At 34.4% G+C, this 16162-nt stretch overlaps 1 protein-coding gene across 2 annotated transcripts; it reads left to right on the forward strand.

Moving 5' to 3' along the window:
• Positions 1–419: 419 nt before the first annotated feature.
• On the forward strand, positions 420–15090 carry LOC127873153 (serine/threonine-protein phosphatase PP1-beta catalytic subunit). 2 transcript variants are annotated; one of them, XR_008045998.1, is made up of 9 exons: positions 420–544; positions 5581–5712; positions 7046–7276; positions 7738–7842; positions 8595–8666; positions 9823–9974; positions 10167–10301; positions 10836–11795; positions 11958–15090. XR_008045998.1 is itself a non-coding variant. In XM_052416821.1 (8 exons), exons 1-8 carry the CDS (start codon positions 493–495, stop codon positions 10932–10934), a joined length of 978 nt encoding a protein of 325 aa, XP_052272781.1. In that variant the 5' UTR covers positions 420–492; the 3' UTR covers positions 10935–15090. The 2 variants fall into 2 exon arrangements, 1 of the variants encoding a protein (XP_052272781.1); XM_052416821.1 differs by having other exon boundaries at positions 10836–15090.
• The last annotated feature ends 1072 nt before the right edge of the window (positions 15091–16162 follow it).

The following is a 16162-nucleotide window of genomic DNA, read 5'->3' on the forward strand; positions in this document are numbered from 1 at the left end:
ATTCAATTATTTATTTTACCTGTGTGCATGAATCATTTCAGTCTTGATGGTTAGTGAACTATGTCAAAAGCACCATAGCTATGAAACACTTGAATATTGCAATGTATCACAGAAATGATGCTGATGATAATTCTACACGATGATGAATTATTAGATATATTTCTTAATTCCATTTCCACCAACAATTCGCTTATTCCACTACCAGTTCAAATGCTTCGTACACAGTTAAAAATAACACTATTCCACTCAACAACCGTGACACATGTACTAAATTTTTCAACTTTTCGCAATTAAAATTGTCTTCTACTGTTTATATTGTTGTTGTTGTACTTTTGAAAGTAGTTCGAAAGATGGCGACCATTAACCCAGAGATTGATTTATGAAATAAATCGTCTGCTGATCCAGAGTGTGAATTATATAGGGAAACTATTTAGTATATTGTGACCTCAAGGTGTTTTCGTATGACGTCATTAGAAAATATTGCCTTCAAATATGGCGGAGACTGAGCTGAATGTTGACAGCCTAATCAGCCGACTTTTGGAAGGTACATCGTTAAATTGCCCACTTTCTTCAAATATGTTGTATTTTGTACATTAATTTTAAGCGCTATGTACTTTGCTGAACACTTACCGAGTTAATTGTTTCGTGGAAGAAATGTTCCAAATATTTCGTAAGTTCCCCAAACAAGGCAGTCAAATGAATCATGACTAATTTGACCTGTACAGGCTGTAGATTTTGCGGATACTGATATTAATTATCAAATTTGCAATTGTTAAAAAACAGATGAGACATTAATATTGGCTAATTGTATCACCCCAAATTTTTTGGGGGAACAAAATCTAATTTCTAAATAACATACGAGATGTGATTTACTTAATGAGGAACAGAAACTCAGAAGGTATCTGGTCGATTCGCCCTTAATCCCGTTCGCCCTAGGTCACTCTGAGTCGTTTCGCCCTTACAAGTGGGTTGTTTGGCTCTTATTTTAGTTTGAATAACAGTAAAAGCTGATTAATTAACATACCCATTATCTTTAATTAAATAATTACTGAAAGTATGTTGTATATAACACCTCTCACACCTCTTACACACAACTATATTACTCGTGAAATAAACCAACCACAAGTGTGAAAGAGACGTTAATTGTGACAACCATATATTCAGATAATTAGAAAAAAGAATATCTGATGTGTTATGTGTCTTGTTGATGCTGTTAGTAACTCAACACAATCTTATGCTTGAGAAATGTGCAGTGAATGGAAAACATTTTTTCTTGTCTACACTCTAAGCAGTAGTGCTGCAACAATACTCCAAAAACTGTATTGCAATATATTGTCAGTTCAAAAACCCGTATGGCAATATATAGGAGGTTTTTGTGTGACGTCACCAGAGGGGTTTTCCGTTACTAAAAATAGATTGGCCGTCAACTTCTCGATCGCGGCCAATTACATTGTATCAGAGTAAAGGTCGTCTGAAAACTTAATACTTACAATTTCACGAAACAAAACTATCAATACCCGTATCCTGTTTTTTAAATAAGACTTTAATAAATGATATTTCAAAAATAATAAAACATATAATAATTTGAATATTACTATAAGTGGTGTGGATGCGATAGTGTTATTTTTCATCAGCGATTGAAATTTAGTGTAAGGGGTGCATTGAATCAGTTATAAAACAAAGCCCTAAAATAGCTCAATACATTTCAATCTTGAAATGTAGTTTTAATTTTATTTTACATTGAATGAATTTTCGTTTCGTTTACATTGAATGAAAATATTAATAAATTTAAGCCTTCAAATTAAAAAAAACACCTGCATATTTTGCAAATTGAAATGTCTTTGCATGTACATGTATATTGAAAACTCTTCTGTAGTGATACTAAGCGATACAAATCTAGCATTTTATGATACCATAATTCTACACATTTAATTTATTTTATGCAAGTTTTTTTATATCACTATGATGACCAAATGCGATTGCTTGTTTTCATGATGATGTTTCTAACTCTGCTGTAACGCACGATCTTTACACATTATAGCAGAGTTTACATTTGCAGGTACCTGTTTAATACGTTAATTGTGTAGCAGTAAACTTGTACAATAATTTAAATGTATAGTTATTTAACACTTTATTGTTATGTTTAAACTGGTTCATTTCTATATACTTAATAGTTCCTAGCTGTTAATCCATTTCGGACAAATGTCTTTTTTTTTTAAATATGTTCAAATATTTTATTAAAGCAACTGTTAAGTTTTTGACTTAATATGCCAAGAGATGACATGGAGGTATCAGTATCATACATTTTGTTAAATGACCAGACTCATGTGGTTTATGCAGAGACCCCATACAGAGTCATACAAGCATAGGTCCCTGGGTTTATCACACCCTGTTTTCTTAGTAATTGTCTGGACAGAATCCGATCATATCGAGATAATCGGTTTGTGATAAACAAGGGGGCAATTAAACATTGGGTTAAAATGCTGAAACAAAGAGTGTCAAAATTGGTGTGAACAATTAAATAAATAAAAACATTTACATTTATCAAGAGGATTTAGTTAATCTGTAACAAAGTAAGTTTTTACAGACAAATAGGTTCAAATCAGTTTCTATATGTTGATTACATAAAATCAATCAATTTGTTGTTTGTTTTCGTCCTTATTAGTGTTCGTTCATTGGATTTAATTTAATCTAAAAGAATTTCTGAGTATTTTTTGTTCTTCATAAGGGTCGCGAATATGATTGTAACCGTATCACGATGCGGTTCATCAAATGCAAACAATAGCAGAATGGCCGCAGTTTTGACTGCCAAAATTTGAGCATGCGCAAACGTGACGTCATTATCGGAATCCCCAAAACCTCCTATTGCAATATATTGCTAACTTGTGCCAGAATTATAACTCGCCAGCTAATCACCAAAAACCAACTTAATTACATGAACATAACCTTTGTATTGTTTGTTTAGGTTCTAGTTATAGCCTGACAGAGAATTGCAGATGTTTAAAAGCTGGTTGTGTAACTTATCAGAATGCTGTTACGTAAAACAATTTTTTAATCATTATTACTCCTGTTTATAATAACATCAATTTACAGTTTTACAATGTATGATGCATTCTTTTTTTCCTATTTACAAAAGATTCATCTTAAATTTATCAGTATGACAAGCAAACACAGATCTTATGGACTCCCATGTATAAACGCTACTCCGTATAATAAACTTTTTAGAATGCGATTTTTACATAACAATTAATTTTTACTAAACACCGATTTGTTTTGTTTTTGTTACCTTGATCACAGGTGGTTAGCGTGTGGCTATGCTATTAATTAGTGAAAACATCGTTTTGAATGATAAATAATAATATTATAACGAAAAATTAAATTTTATGAAAAAAAAATTCACTATCAAATATATATATAACAAGGTATGCAACTCAAAATCACCCCAAAACGGGGTGCATCGCTTTTAACAGCCATATCTTCATCAATTGTGCAGCGATTTTCACAATCTCGGTCTTATTCAACGCAGAAATGAATTTCCTTTCTGGAAATGTATATGTCTTGCACTATTTTTACAAATGCTGGGTCAAATTTTAAGAAATAACACGATACATAACTCACGTGACCCAGTTGACAATGATCATGCAGTCTTTAAGACTGAACTCTTCACGGAGTAAAGGGCAACTTCCCTACAAAGTTCATGTACCTCGATACCATAATTCAATAAAACATAAGAAAAAACATTAATACCGTTCTTGTCTTTACATTATGCATCAAGACTAACTGTCCAGCGCCGTTTGAAACATTTGTTTACATACATTTCAACTACATGTAACTGACATTTTAAAGAAACGAGTGATTTCATTGGTCCAATGCGGAGGTGTGTCTTTACAACTGGAGATTTCATTAATTAAGACTGCATGATCATTGTCAACTGGGTCATGCGTGTTGTGTATCATGTTTTTCTTAAAAGTTGAACCAGCATTTGTAAAAATATTGCAAGACATATACATTTCCAGATGCGTTGAATAAGACCGAGATCGTGAAAATCGCTGCACAATTGATGAAGATATGGCTGTTCAAAGCGATGCACCCCGTTTTGGGGTGATTTTGAGTTGCATACCTTGTTATATATATATTTGATAGTGAATTTTTTTATGTCCCCCACTATAGTAGTGGGGGACATATTGTTTTTGCCCTGTCTGTTGGTCCGTTGGTCTGTTGGTTTGTTTGCGCCAACTTTAACATTTTGCAATAACTTTTGCTATATTGAAGATAGCAACTTCATATTTGGCATGCATGTGTATCTCATGAAGCTACACATTTTGAGTGGTGAAAGGTCAAGGTCATCCTTCAAGGTCAGAGGTCAAATATATGTGGCCAAAATCGCTCATTTTATGAATACTTTTGCAATATTGAAGATAGCAACTTGATATTTGGCATGCATGTGTATCTCATGGAGCTGCACATTTTGAGTGGTGAAAGGTCAAGGTCAGGGTCAGAGGTCAAATATATGTGGCCCAAATCGCTTATTTTATAAATACTTTTGCAATATTGAAGATAGCAACTTGATATTTGGCATGCATGTGCATCTCATGTAACTGCACATTTTGAGTGGTGAAAGGTCAAGGTCATCCTTTAAGGTCAGAGGTCAAATATATGTGGCCCAAATCGCTTATTTTATGAATACTTTTGCAATATTGAAGATAGCAACTTGATATTTGGCATGCATGTGTATCTCATGGAGCTGCACATTTTGAGTGGTGAAAGGTCAAGGTCATCCTTCACAAGGTCAAGGTCATCCTTCAAGGTCAAACGTTATATAGGGGGACATTGTGTTTCACAAACACATCATGTTTCTTCAGAAAAGTTAATTTTTCGTTATAATATGATTATTTATCATTCAAAATGATGTTTTCACTAATTAATATCATTGCAACATGCTAACCACCTGTGACCTTGATATCATTATTTCGGATGGCTTTTCTGGACGAAATGTGGATGAAGTTTTGTAGAATGTTGTACCGGTATGATGAAAATCGTATCGCAATACAATATGCGGATTGCGTATTGTGATATATACCGATATACCGGTATATTGTTGCAGCACTACTAAGCAGTATACTTTTAATATTGATTTTGTTCGTTTTGTATGTATTGGTGACTTGTTTCCCCTTAACTATAAAGAATATTAGACAAATTGTTCAGTGATATTTTTACAAAATTTAATGTTCTCATCTGAGTCCTGGGACTCGATAACTTGCAAATCTATGAGTCCCTGAATTGAAAGAATGAGTTCAAATATTAAATGATATTATTTTTTGAGAAATTTTAATGTATTTTGGAACTCACATAATTGGAAACTTTGCGTCCCCAGATGTTTTTGTGAGTCCAGGACAATCCTGCTTTGTTTGTGCTTTATCAAAATTGTTCATGTACAGTTTTATTGATCAATGCATTTTTCAATGGCCACTTGATAATCATGTTAAAGCATCAAACTGCAAGAGAAAGGCAATAGTTTGGCTGTCAAATAAAAGGCTTAGAAAGGGTATTGTATTTGGCTAAAACATGTGTTTTTTCTAGTGAGAGGATGTCGCCCAGGCAAGATTGTACAGATGACAGAGGCAGAAGTGAGAGGGCTTTGCCTCAAATCAAGAGAAATATTCCTTCAGCAGCCAATATTATTGGAACTGGAAGCGCCACTTAAAATATGTGGTAATGTATAAAAATCATTTAAACCATTAGAGAAAACAAACTTTCATGTACATGTAATCATTTTAACCCATATCATGAAATGCTAGTAACACTGAAAAGTAGTTTGGGTTTATTTGGGGAAAACCAAACGTATACAAACACTTTATTTTCTTTAAACATAAGAATCCTCAACCTTTCATACATGTAACTGCAGTAAAACTAAGGAGGGTTCCTCTAAAATGTATTTGAACATTTCCCCCAACGTTACTTATTGTAAACAAATATGAACAGCTATCTGTTAAGCTTTTTTCGATGGAAAGTCCTCAAATCAATGTCAACTGTAGTGAATTTTTTTCGCTTTAATTTATATTTTACAGCCTGTGCCTTTGCATTGGGAAAAAAGGGTGATAGTCCATGCACTTGGGAAAAACTAAACGTTATTAATATGATTAAAAATTACACTACCAATAGTACATGTATATAAATGCATGCTATCTTTAATTTATTATATAAAGTGCTAGGGATTAAAATTGCTGTATAATAAACTCAATTTATGAATTATTGAGTTTATTCGAAAAGTTTGGCACATTTTGGGGAAATTTTGGATAGATCTTTAGGAAAAATTGCTACTTTTTGCAGTTGGGAAACAGCCTTTTTCTACTTTTTGCAATTGGGAAACAGCCTTTAAGAGGCTGTAATTTTGGACAAAAATATCACTTTACTGATACATCTTTGATAGTTTATTGCATGTTGAAAATTATATAAAGTGTTAATGAGAAATTTAACTATTTCCCTTTAATGAAAAATAACTAAAAATTCACTTATCAAAAGGATATTAGTAGCTTCCCCCAAAACATATTTAGGGCCCTGTGACATTCATATGATATATAAAATGCTATCAATTCACAGACTCACAATTCTTAATTCAAAATGAAGAAGGCATGCCTGGTACCTACGGGCCTGTACATTTTATTTTTATTTCCTTTAGAACTGTTATTCAATCAGTGTTTTTTTTTCACCATTTTGGGAATGGGGCCGGGTCCCATTGGATTAGGAAATGTCACGTACTTTTGCCTAAAATTTGGAAATTGATGTTGTTGATTTTATGCTTACAAATACTTAAAAATTGATAATAAAAGTGATTTCAATATATTTTCCGTGGTGCAGCTTAAAGAGCTGGATTTGGAGATAATTGACATGTTTAGAATTAGTAAAACATATTCTTTTTTTGGAAACCTTTAATTGGGAATTTTTATGTCCTGTTTGGGAAAAATATATACCTCTTTTCCATTGGGATGTGTCCCCCTACCAGACCCCAATTTGAACGAATAAAAACACTGTCAATTCATTTCAGGGGATATTCACGGCCAGTACACAGACCTGATGCGCTTGTTCGAGTACGGTGGTTTCCCTCCAGAAGCCAATTATTTATTCCTGGGTGATTATGTGGACAGAGGGAAGCAGTCACTAGAGACAATCTGCTTGCTGCTTGCCTACAAAATCAAATACCCGGAGAATTTCTTCCTTCTCAGAGGGAATCATGAATGTGCCAGCATCAACAGAATCTACGGCTTTTATGATGAATGTGAGTCAATAGAGAGTAGCTACAACCTATATATATGTTAGAAACAAATAGGTCTAAGTCAAAAGGATACAGTTGCTAAGTCTTCATGGCCAACATTTTTAATCAGTGTTCTTATCTGGGACAATACTTTACGCACATGCATTAAGCCCAGTTTTCTCAAGCACTGCTCATTTGTTTTATTTAAGTGTGTTTGAAAATCATTTATGTTGAAAAGAGAGGTTGAAAAACGATGAAATCTTGGTTTAACTTGAATAATGTGATATTGTTGAACAAAGAAGTTAGATGTTCTTCTTTTCCATGTATTACCATGCCAATCTGCTTGTTTAATACATGTAAGATGTCAGGCTGTTGAAGCATAAACCCACACATTAGGTTGTAAATGGTTAATTTGAAGTTCTTTAAATAAATTTGACAAATGAGTTATATTTATAAAACAATGTTGCAATGTTTTATTTTTTCAGGCAAAAGACGGTATAATGTTAAGTTATGGAAAACATTTACAGACTGCTTCAACTGTTTACCAATTGCTGCTATTATTGATGAGAAAATTTTCTGCTGTCATGGAGGTATTTTCTTTTCAAACAGTCCGTAGCTTTCCTATAAATTATAGCGCGCCTAAATATCGTAAGGGGTATAATCTGTTTGTGTCAATTGATAATTGCGGTTTGTCTCAAAGGTAGAAATTTTGAAAGACTCTAATTGTTTCATTTTGAAGAATTGTTTGAAGATTTTCATCAGCATAAAAAACACACATTTAATGTAAATAAAATATTTAAATAAAAAATCTGTGGCTATGCAAGGGTAATCATTAGACAAACATGTATACCTAGTCATTGGCTAAATAAATTGAATATTGTAATTTAATGCCTTGTTATCATCCGCCATAGGCGGAGGGATATTGTTTTGGCGTTGTCCGTCCGTCCGTTTTTCCGTCCGTCTTCCCGGCCGGACAGCACTTTTGTGTCTGGAGCCATATCTTGGATGTGCTTTGGCGAATTTCATTGAAACTTGGTAGGAGTATATATATATATATATATATATGGATAAGAGGATGATGCACACCAAATGGCATTGTACGCAATCGGATAATAACGGAGTTATGGCCCTTTGTATCTTTAAAAAATGCTTTTTTGTGTGTCCGGAGCCATATCTTGGAAGTGCTTTGATGAATTTCATTGAAACTTGGTAGGAGTATATATATGGATAAGAGGATGATGCACATTTACGTTGATTATCCGTCCAGACAACTTTTTGTGTCCAGAAGTATATTGGTGGGGGATATCAATTCAACGAATTTTCTTGTTTATTTCCCGTATAGGTCTTTCACCAGACTTACAATCCATGGAGCAGATTCGTAGGATAATGCGGCCCACAGATGTTCCAGACACAGGTAAGGGCACTCCATAACAATTCCGGTTGTATGAGTCTTTGTCTTGGAAAATCTGGCTAAATGCATGTGCAGGAAGTGTCTTCCCAGATTAATGCATGTGCAGGATGTGTCTTCCCAGATTAATGCATGTGCAGGAAGTGTCTTCCCAGATTAATGCATGTGCAGGAAGTGTCTTCCCAGATTAATGCATGTGCAGGAAGTGTCTTCCCAGATTTGTCGGTACAGGCTTATCACTAGCAACACTTTTGCTGACACTCGATTTTCATTTAAAAGAAATCTCTTTAAAGTTAAATTCCATATAAGCGGAAAGTTGAGTCCCAGATCAGCCTGTGCAGTCTGCACACTTTTACACTGGATTTTCGTTTAGAAGAGTCCTGTAGACAAAAAATGTCTTAACAGTGGAAAGTTTTGTCCCCGATATGCCTGTGAAGTCTGCACAGGCTAATCAGGGACAACATTTTCTGCATTAACAGGGGTTTTATTTAGAAGAAACGTTGAAAGGAAAAATTCACTAAAAGCGAAAAGTGTTGTTCCTGATTACCCTATGCAGTCGGCAGACTATCGGCGACAAGGTTGTCAAGTTACCCACATGCATTTAGATCGGAATGAGGCTCGTGTGGAGTTATGCGCTCAGTCTGTACCAGCCTTGCTTTGCATCATAAACAAACAATATCATGTCAAGGCCCTTCAAGGAAAAAATGTACCTGGCACACGCTTACATACATGTATGTATGTATGTTGAGTATTATAATGCCTTTAACAAATGTTAGTAATTAAAGAATTTTGAACTGTTATATACCTATTAAGGTTAAATTTGAATTAAATATAGAACAGAAAATGTTATATAAGCATTCATATCAGAATCATTTAAAATATTTTTTAAGACAAAAAAATATGTTTTCATTAATTTGACTCCACAAAACATTCCACAAAAATGCTCCTCTGATAACTGCAATTGCAATTTGACTTTAAAAATGTCATCATAAATTATATCTTCATAGCAAGAACATTTTTAAAGTTCGCCTCTGTGAACCAGAGTTGGCCCATTCCCAAATTTACCAGGTGTTTCTTCTAGTACAACACTTTACGCACATGGATTAAGCCCAGTTTTTGCAGAGCAAGGCTCAAATCATTCTTTGTGTGTGTGTGTCTGCAGGTCTTTTATGTGACCTACTGTGGTCAGATCCAGACAAGGATGTGCAGGGTTGGGGCGAGAATGACCGCGGTGTGTCTTTCACCTTTGGGGGTGACGTTGTGAACAAGTTCCTCAACAGACATGACTTGGACTTGATATGTAGGGCTCATCAGGTATGTACGGGAAACATTGTGGCATCAATTGTTATCATGTATGTTATAAAAATTGCTTAAAACAGTGATTAAGATAGAGCCAGAATACGCCTTCAGCACCATGTTCCTTAATTTTGGTTGTATTGCACTGAAAGAAAGGTATAACATATGGTAAATATACTTCACGTTACCAATTACATATTTTGTTACTAGGTTGTGGAAGATGGCTATGAATTCTTTGCCAAACGACAGCTGGTAACATTATTTTCTGCACCCAACTACTGTGGAGAGTTTGACAATGCAGGAGGGATGATGTCGGTCGATGAAACGCTCATGTGCTCCTTTCAGGTTGGTTGGCTTACTTTTCAGTCAGTGTATGAGTAATTAATGGCATTGTTTAGTGCAGTTTTGATGTTTAAACTTATTCATTTTGCTCGATTGCATCAAAATCCAAAGCTTTTTTGGAAGGCTTGAGTCTGTTTCATGGGAGATGAGGAGTGCTTGGTGTCTTACAAATGTTTCTTGAGTGGGGATTTAACCCTGAGCTCACCCAGTCAAAAAGTAGTGACAATAGCCACTAAACCAGGATGCTCCCAGGCACAATGTCAATACATTATCTACCTAACCCTTTCTTACCACAAAAACATAATTTTCGTTCAAGTGTTAGCTTATTGAAACCTATTACAGGGGTTATGCTGGGTTTTTGTATTAGGACTGATAATCTTAACATTTTTTCCAACAATTAAGAAATATCTTTAATTTTTCATCATGCTTTGGCAGTATTGGGTTACTTTAAATGAATTGTAAAACACATCATTTAACATTTTAATGCAAATGAATGTATTCTGCCTGAATCACCATTTGTTGAAATATACATTACAGATCCTTAAACCTTCGGAGAAAAAAGCCAAGTACCAGTATGGTGGCATGTATTCTGGTCGACCCATCACACCACCTCGTGGTCCTCCCAAGAAGAATTAACAGACCCTCTAAGCTGTTGTGAAAAGCCTCGTTCTAATATTCACTGGTGTCACAAGCTTGATACGCTTCTCTACAAGTCCTGTTGTTCTGCACCTTGTGGTTATACTACAAGGATACATGTGTTTGAGCCTTGTTACAGGAAGACTGGGCTCAAGGCTTGTGCATAAAGTGTTGTCCCAGATAAGCTTTTGTTGTCCACACATGCTTATCAGGGACAATACCTTTCGCTGTTATGGAATTTTTTGTTAACTGGAAAACTGCACAGGCTAATTTCGGACTACACTTTACGCACTGGCATAAAGCCCAGTTGTCCCAGAACCAGACTCATTTGACAAGGGTTCATATATTTCTAGAATACAAACTTCTCCTATTGGTCTGATTCATTGTGTTTTCAATCTCTTGTGCTGAAAAATCATGTTCTCAGAATTAAATGTCAGTAATTGAACCTGTCATTATCCTTATCCTTTACCATAGGAATACTGGTGGAAGTTCACCGATCCATTTCATTGATTAAACATATTTTCCAGATGTATGGAAGTAGTTAAATCATTAGGCAATATGACTGGCCTTCTGAATGAGAATTTGGTTTTACAACGTTTGTGTGAAATAGATTGTAACAACAGCTGTGAAATTTAGTCAGTTTATGTTTTTTAACCAGGTTTTCCGAAGGAAAAAACTGGTTATTAGATTGGCGAATGCGGGCGGGCTGGCTGGCTGGCTGGCTGGCGGGCGGGCTGGCGGAATAAGCTTGTCCGGGCCATAACTATGTCGTTCATTGTCAGATTTTAAAATCATTTGGCACATTTGTTCACCATCATTAATCGGTGTGTCGCGCGAAATAATTACGTCGATATCTCCAAGGTCAAGGTCACACTTTGAGTTCAAAGGTCAAAAATGGCCATAAATGAGCTTGTCCGAGCCATAACTATGTCGTTCATCGTCAGATTTTAAAATCATTTGGCACATTTGTTCACCATCATTGGACGGTGTGTCGCGCGAAATAATTACGTCGATATCTCCAAGGTCAAGGTCACACTTTGAGTTCAAAGGTCAAAAATGGCCATAAATGAGCTTGTCCGAGCCATAACTATGTCGTTCATCGTCAGATTTTAAAATCATTTGGCACATTTGTTCACCATCATGGGACGGTGTGTCCCACGAAAGAATCACGTCAATATCTCCAATGTCAAGGTCGCCACGACGAAAAATAGATTTAAAAAAAAAAAAACTTACAAAGGGGGTTAATTTTTTTTGGTCATTTCAAAAGTTCAGTTTGAGTTTTCTCCCTTTATCCGATTTTTTTTTCACAATGAAAACCTGGTTTTGTAACAATTTTGTCCCTTGTTTATAAAATATTTTTACAAATTACCATTCAAAGTATGAGGCATATATTATATAACACATTGCTATACCCAGTTGATCTTAAAAACGGGGTCACACATTATTTATATAATATGCTGCACTATCTCATTGGTATTTGGTTTATTGATTAGGCTTATCTGTGACAACACATTACGCACATGCATTAAGCCCCATCTTCCCAGAGGATGGATCGATAGTATTTGTGAAACAATAAATTGCGCAATCTTTTGAGTGGGCATGTTTGACCTTTACGCTTTAACCAGTTGATTGCTAATAGTTAAAATATGTGTTCATGTTAACAGCTGTTTTTTCTAAGAAAGCCAAATGTAAAATTAAGACTTTGTTTTAAACTGTCAATGTTTGTTTAATTGTTGCATTATGATGTACATGTATAGAGAATTAGAAAAGTTGTAGCTTTCATATTCATGCTAAATATTGCTCATTAAGTATGAGAAATAGATCTTAATTTCAGTATTGTCTAGTTGTGATTATGTTCATGGGTTCAACTGCTTTTCGCTTTGTACAACATTGTTGTGTCGATTTCCTAAATGCGCTGTTAAACTGATGACAAAATGCTTTAAAACTGATAATGTTTAGTTTTGTTGTCCATATACAGAATTATATTGATTGTTTGTAATAATCAACAATCTAAACTAATAAGATGCTCCTGTCAGATGTATGATTTTAAGAACATATACAAACGTGCAATCACACCTGGTGGACATAATGATGTTCAGGTGATAACAAATGTTTATCATATCCTTTGCAGAAAAGTAGATAAATAATCTGCCCACTCTTGCACTATACACCCTGAAAAAAAGTTGAGATACCATTTTGATAATTTTTATATTAAGTAAATACCTTCAATATCCTCCCACACATGTTTAACTGATAAGTTTTAACATGTCACAAGTTTTAACATGTCAAATACATATAAAATCAAAGGATATTATTATAATTGCTAACTTCAAAAATATTGTTAAAGATAATTGTATTTTAACTTTTCTTTCGCCTCCTGGAAACACAAATAGAAGTGAAAGAATCCATTAAAACACTCTTCTATAATTTATTTATTTATTCATATGCAATAAAACAACATACATATGTTTCTAATTTTACTAGAAAGAGCTTGTTTCACAAAGATGTGAGTAAAACGCTGGTACCTCCTGGTTTTCAATTTTTTCTTCAATTAATTTTACCTCAAACCCTTTATTCTTTAATGTCATTTCACTTGTAGTGGCATTTTAGATAAATTAAAGCCTGTGTCCATGGAACATAATTTAATACATGCTTATATGGCATCAGTTCTAATGAAGGAGAAGTGATTTTATATCACTAAAAACTATTTCGTTTGTAAGAAATGCATGTTATTATGTTTTGCTATAAAGCTCGCGGTGAGCATAGAATTTATGATGTATGATTTACATGGTATGCAAGTAGTGTAGTTTATGGCTTTAGTACAGAGGCGTTTCATGCTATGGCATGAACAAAATTGACGTAATAAATGCTCATCCTATCTTTATTAGTAATGCAAGGGGTACTTAAGGAGGTTTTAAATAGTTTTGATCATAAGATTGCTGCAAAATAACTTTTTTTTTATTATTTGGAGATTGCGATTTTGTAGATCTGACATTTGTCATAGTGATTTATGACTTGCTCCTTGATAATGTTTTTAGTATTGTATAGCCACATCAACAGTTGTAGGAATATACCATTTTCTTTATCTATACAATGATTTTTATGCCAGTGTTTGCAGAGGATAGCAGTTGCCCACTTCTGTGAACCTTAACCATGGTTGTATTTATTATGTATTTGTTATGACTTGTGTTTTTTTTATGAAGTTTACTTTTATTTTGTGTTTTTTTTTTCTTAGCGTTATACATGTATATGGTAAGTGAAATAGCAAAAGACTTTACTGGCAAAAAAGATCAGTACAAAAGACAAACATTTGAGTCTGGCTCTGAGAAAACAGGGCTTTATACATGTGCCGTCCCAGATAAGCCTAGCAGTCTGCCTAGGTTTATCAGGAACCTAGACAGGATTTTTGTTTAGAAGAGACTTCCATTAAAAGAAAAATTTGATTAATGCTGAAATTGTGGTTCATGATTAGCCAGTGCAGACAGCACATGCTAATCTTGGACGACATTTAACTCACATGCATTAAGCCCAGTTTTCTGGGAACGAGGCTCATTTGTATTATATATTACACTTGTGTTGATTGGAATATGCCTGGACATATAGTTGCTAAATGTATGTATCTGTTTCCGTAATTTAGTTATACACTACAATTCTTCTCTATCATGTAGCTTTTGATATATAGTGCATTTTCGATGTTCTTCCTTCATTTAAATGTACAATGTAAATGTGATATACACATATCTTATGCAAGTGAATTCTTTTTCATTTCTTAGTGTTGAGCTCTGCCTTCCAACGTGTTGTTATTTATGGCATTGTACATGTATATTCTTTCACAAAAATAATAATGTAAAAAATGAAACACATTTGATGTTAAAAGTCACGATAACTAGTTTCTAATTGTGTTTAGATTATGGGTATGTTTACCATGTTTATGTACTTCAAGCCATATGCTAACATGTGTAACTTTATCTTTTTCAGCCAAGTTTTTGTGGACTAATGTTCAAATCTTGCGCTCAATATGTTTTCCTTTAATTGATTTAAATCATGAAAAAGAAAAATGTAGAAAAATACACACTTACGTTTGAGTTTTATGAATGAATACTTTTTTGTACATAAATGCATTTAATTTATCAAAAAATATATGCATTTAATTGTATGTTTCAAGTTTTTTATTTTCCCAAATAATAATGATACACTCATGTTGGGCCTATGTTGACCAACCATTCTTAATTTCTTGAACATTTAGACAAAGGCGGAGGGATATTGAAAATAGGAAATTGTCACACAATTTTGACATTGTCAAGGGATAACAATGCAGTTTGCTTGTTATATTAATATTCTTACAAAAGTACTGTCCAAAGAAGGTTTTGCCATTGAATCCTACTTAGTTTTCATCATTCTTGATATTATTCTTCAAAGGAACTTACGTGTCTAAAAATGAATTCTGGGTGCACTATACATTACTTTTATTGATATAACTATAAATGTATAGTATACCAATGCGCTTTGCAATGTCATTTTTATTGAATTAAAGATATTAAATAAGCAACACATTTTACGAATTGAATCCTCAGTGTTACCAGGGACCTAAGATGTAAACCATGCTTATAGATAATGCTATGTAAGACCACTATAAAAATTATAAATGTAAACTCGATAAGGAAAACATATGATAACAAGAGCACCGCCTTGCGGGTGCAGACCGCTCATCTATTTTCTTTTTAAAGGTGAAGGGACTCTCAATTTCAATCACAAAGGAGGGATGGGTGGAGTGAAGAGGGGTGTATAGTGGGGGGGGGGGGGGGGGGGTGTGGACATTTATTACATTATCTTCCACAAATGCGGAAAAAAAAATGCAAAAAAAAAATAATTCGGGGGTGGGGGGGTGTGGATGGGGGGGGGGGGGAGAGGATTCTTGGGTGCGATGGATGGACAGCATTTCAACAAGAGCACCGCCTTGCAGGTGCAGACCGCTTATCTATTTTTCTTTTTAAAGCTGAAGGGAACTATCTCAATACTTCAATCAAAAAAGATGGATGGGTGGGGTGGAGAGGGTTGTATAGTGTGAGGGTGTGGTCATTTATTACATTATCTTCCAAAAATAATAAATAACAAGAGCACCGCCTTGCGGGTGCAGACCGCTCATCTATTTTCTTTTTAAAGGTGAAGGGACTCTCATTTTCAATCACAAAGGAGGGAGGGGTGGAGTAAAGAGGGGTGTATAGTGT

The sequence above is a fragment of the Dreissena polymorpha genome, chromosome 3 (assembly GCF_020536995.1).
Source record: "Dreissena polymorpha isolate Duluth1 chromosome 3, UMN_Dpol_1.0, whole genome shotgun sequence".
NCBI lineage: Eukaryota > Metazoa > Mollusca > Bivalvia > Myida > Dreissenidae > Dreissena > Dreissena polymorpha.

Excerpts from the sequence above, each read along its gene's own strand:
- LOC127873153 (XM_052416821.1), top strand. The coding sequence starts at position 493 with ATGGCGGAGACTGAGCTGAATGTTGACAGCCTAATCAGCCGACTTTTG. Across the intron at positions 545-5,580 it reads AATCAGCCGACTTTTGGAAG|TGAGAGGATGTCGCCCAGGC; the intron begins GTACATCGTTAA and ends TGTTTTTTCTAG. Across the intron at positions 5,713-7,045 it reads AGCGCCACTTAAAATATGTG|GGGATATTCACGGCCAGTAC; the intron begins GTAATGTATAAA and ends AATTCATTTCAG.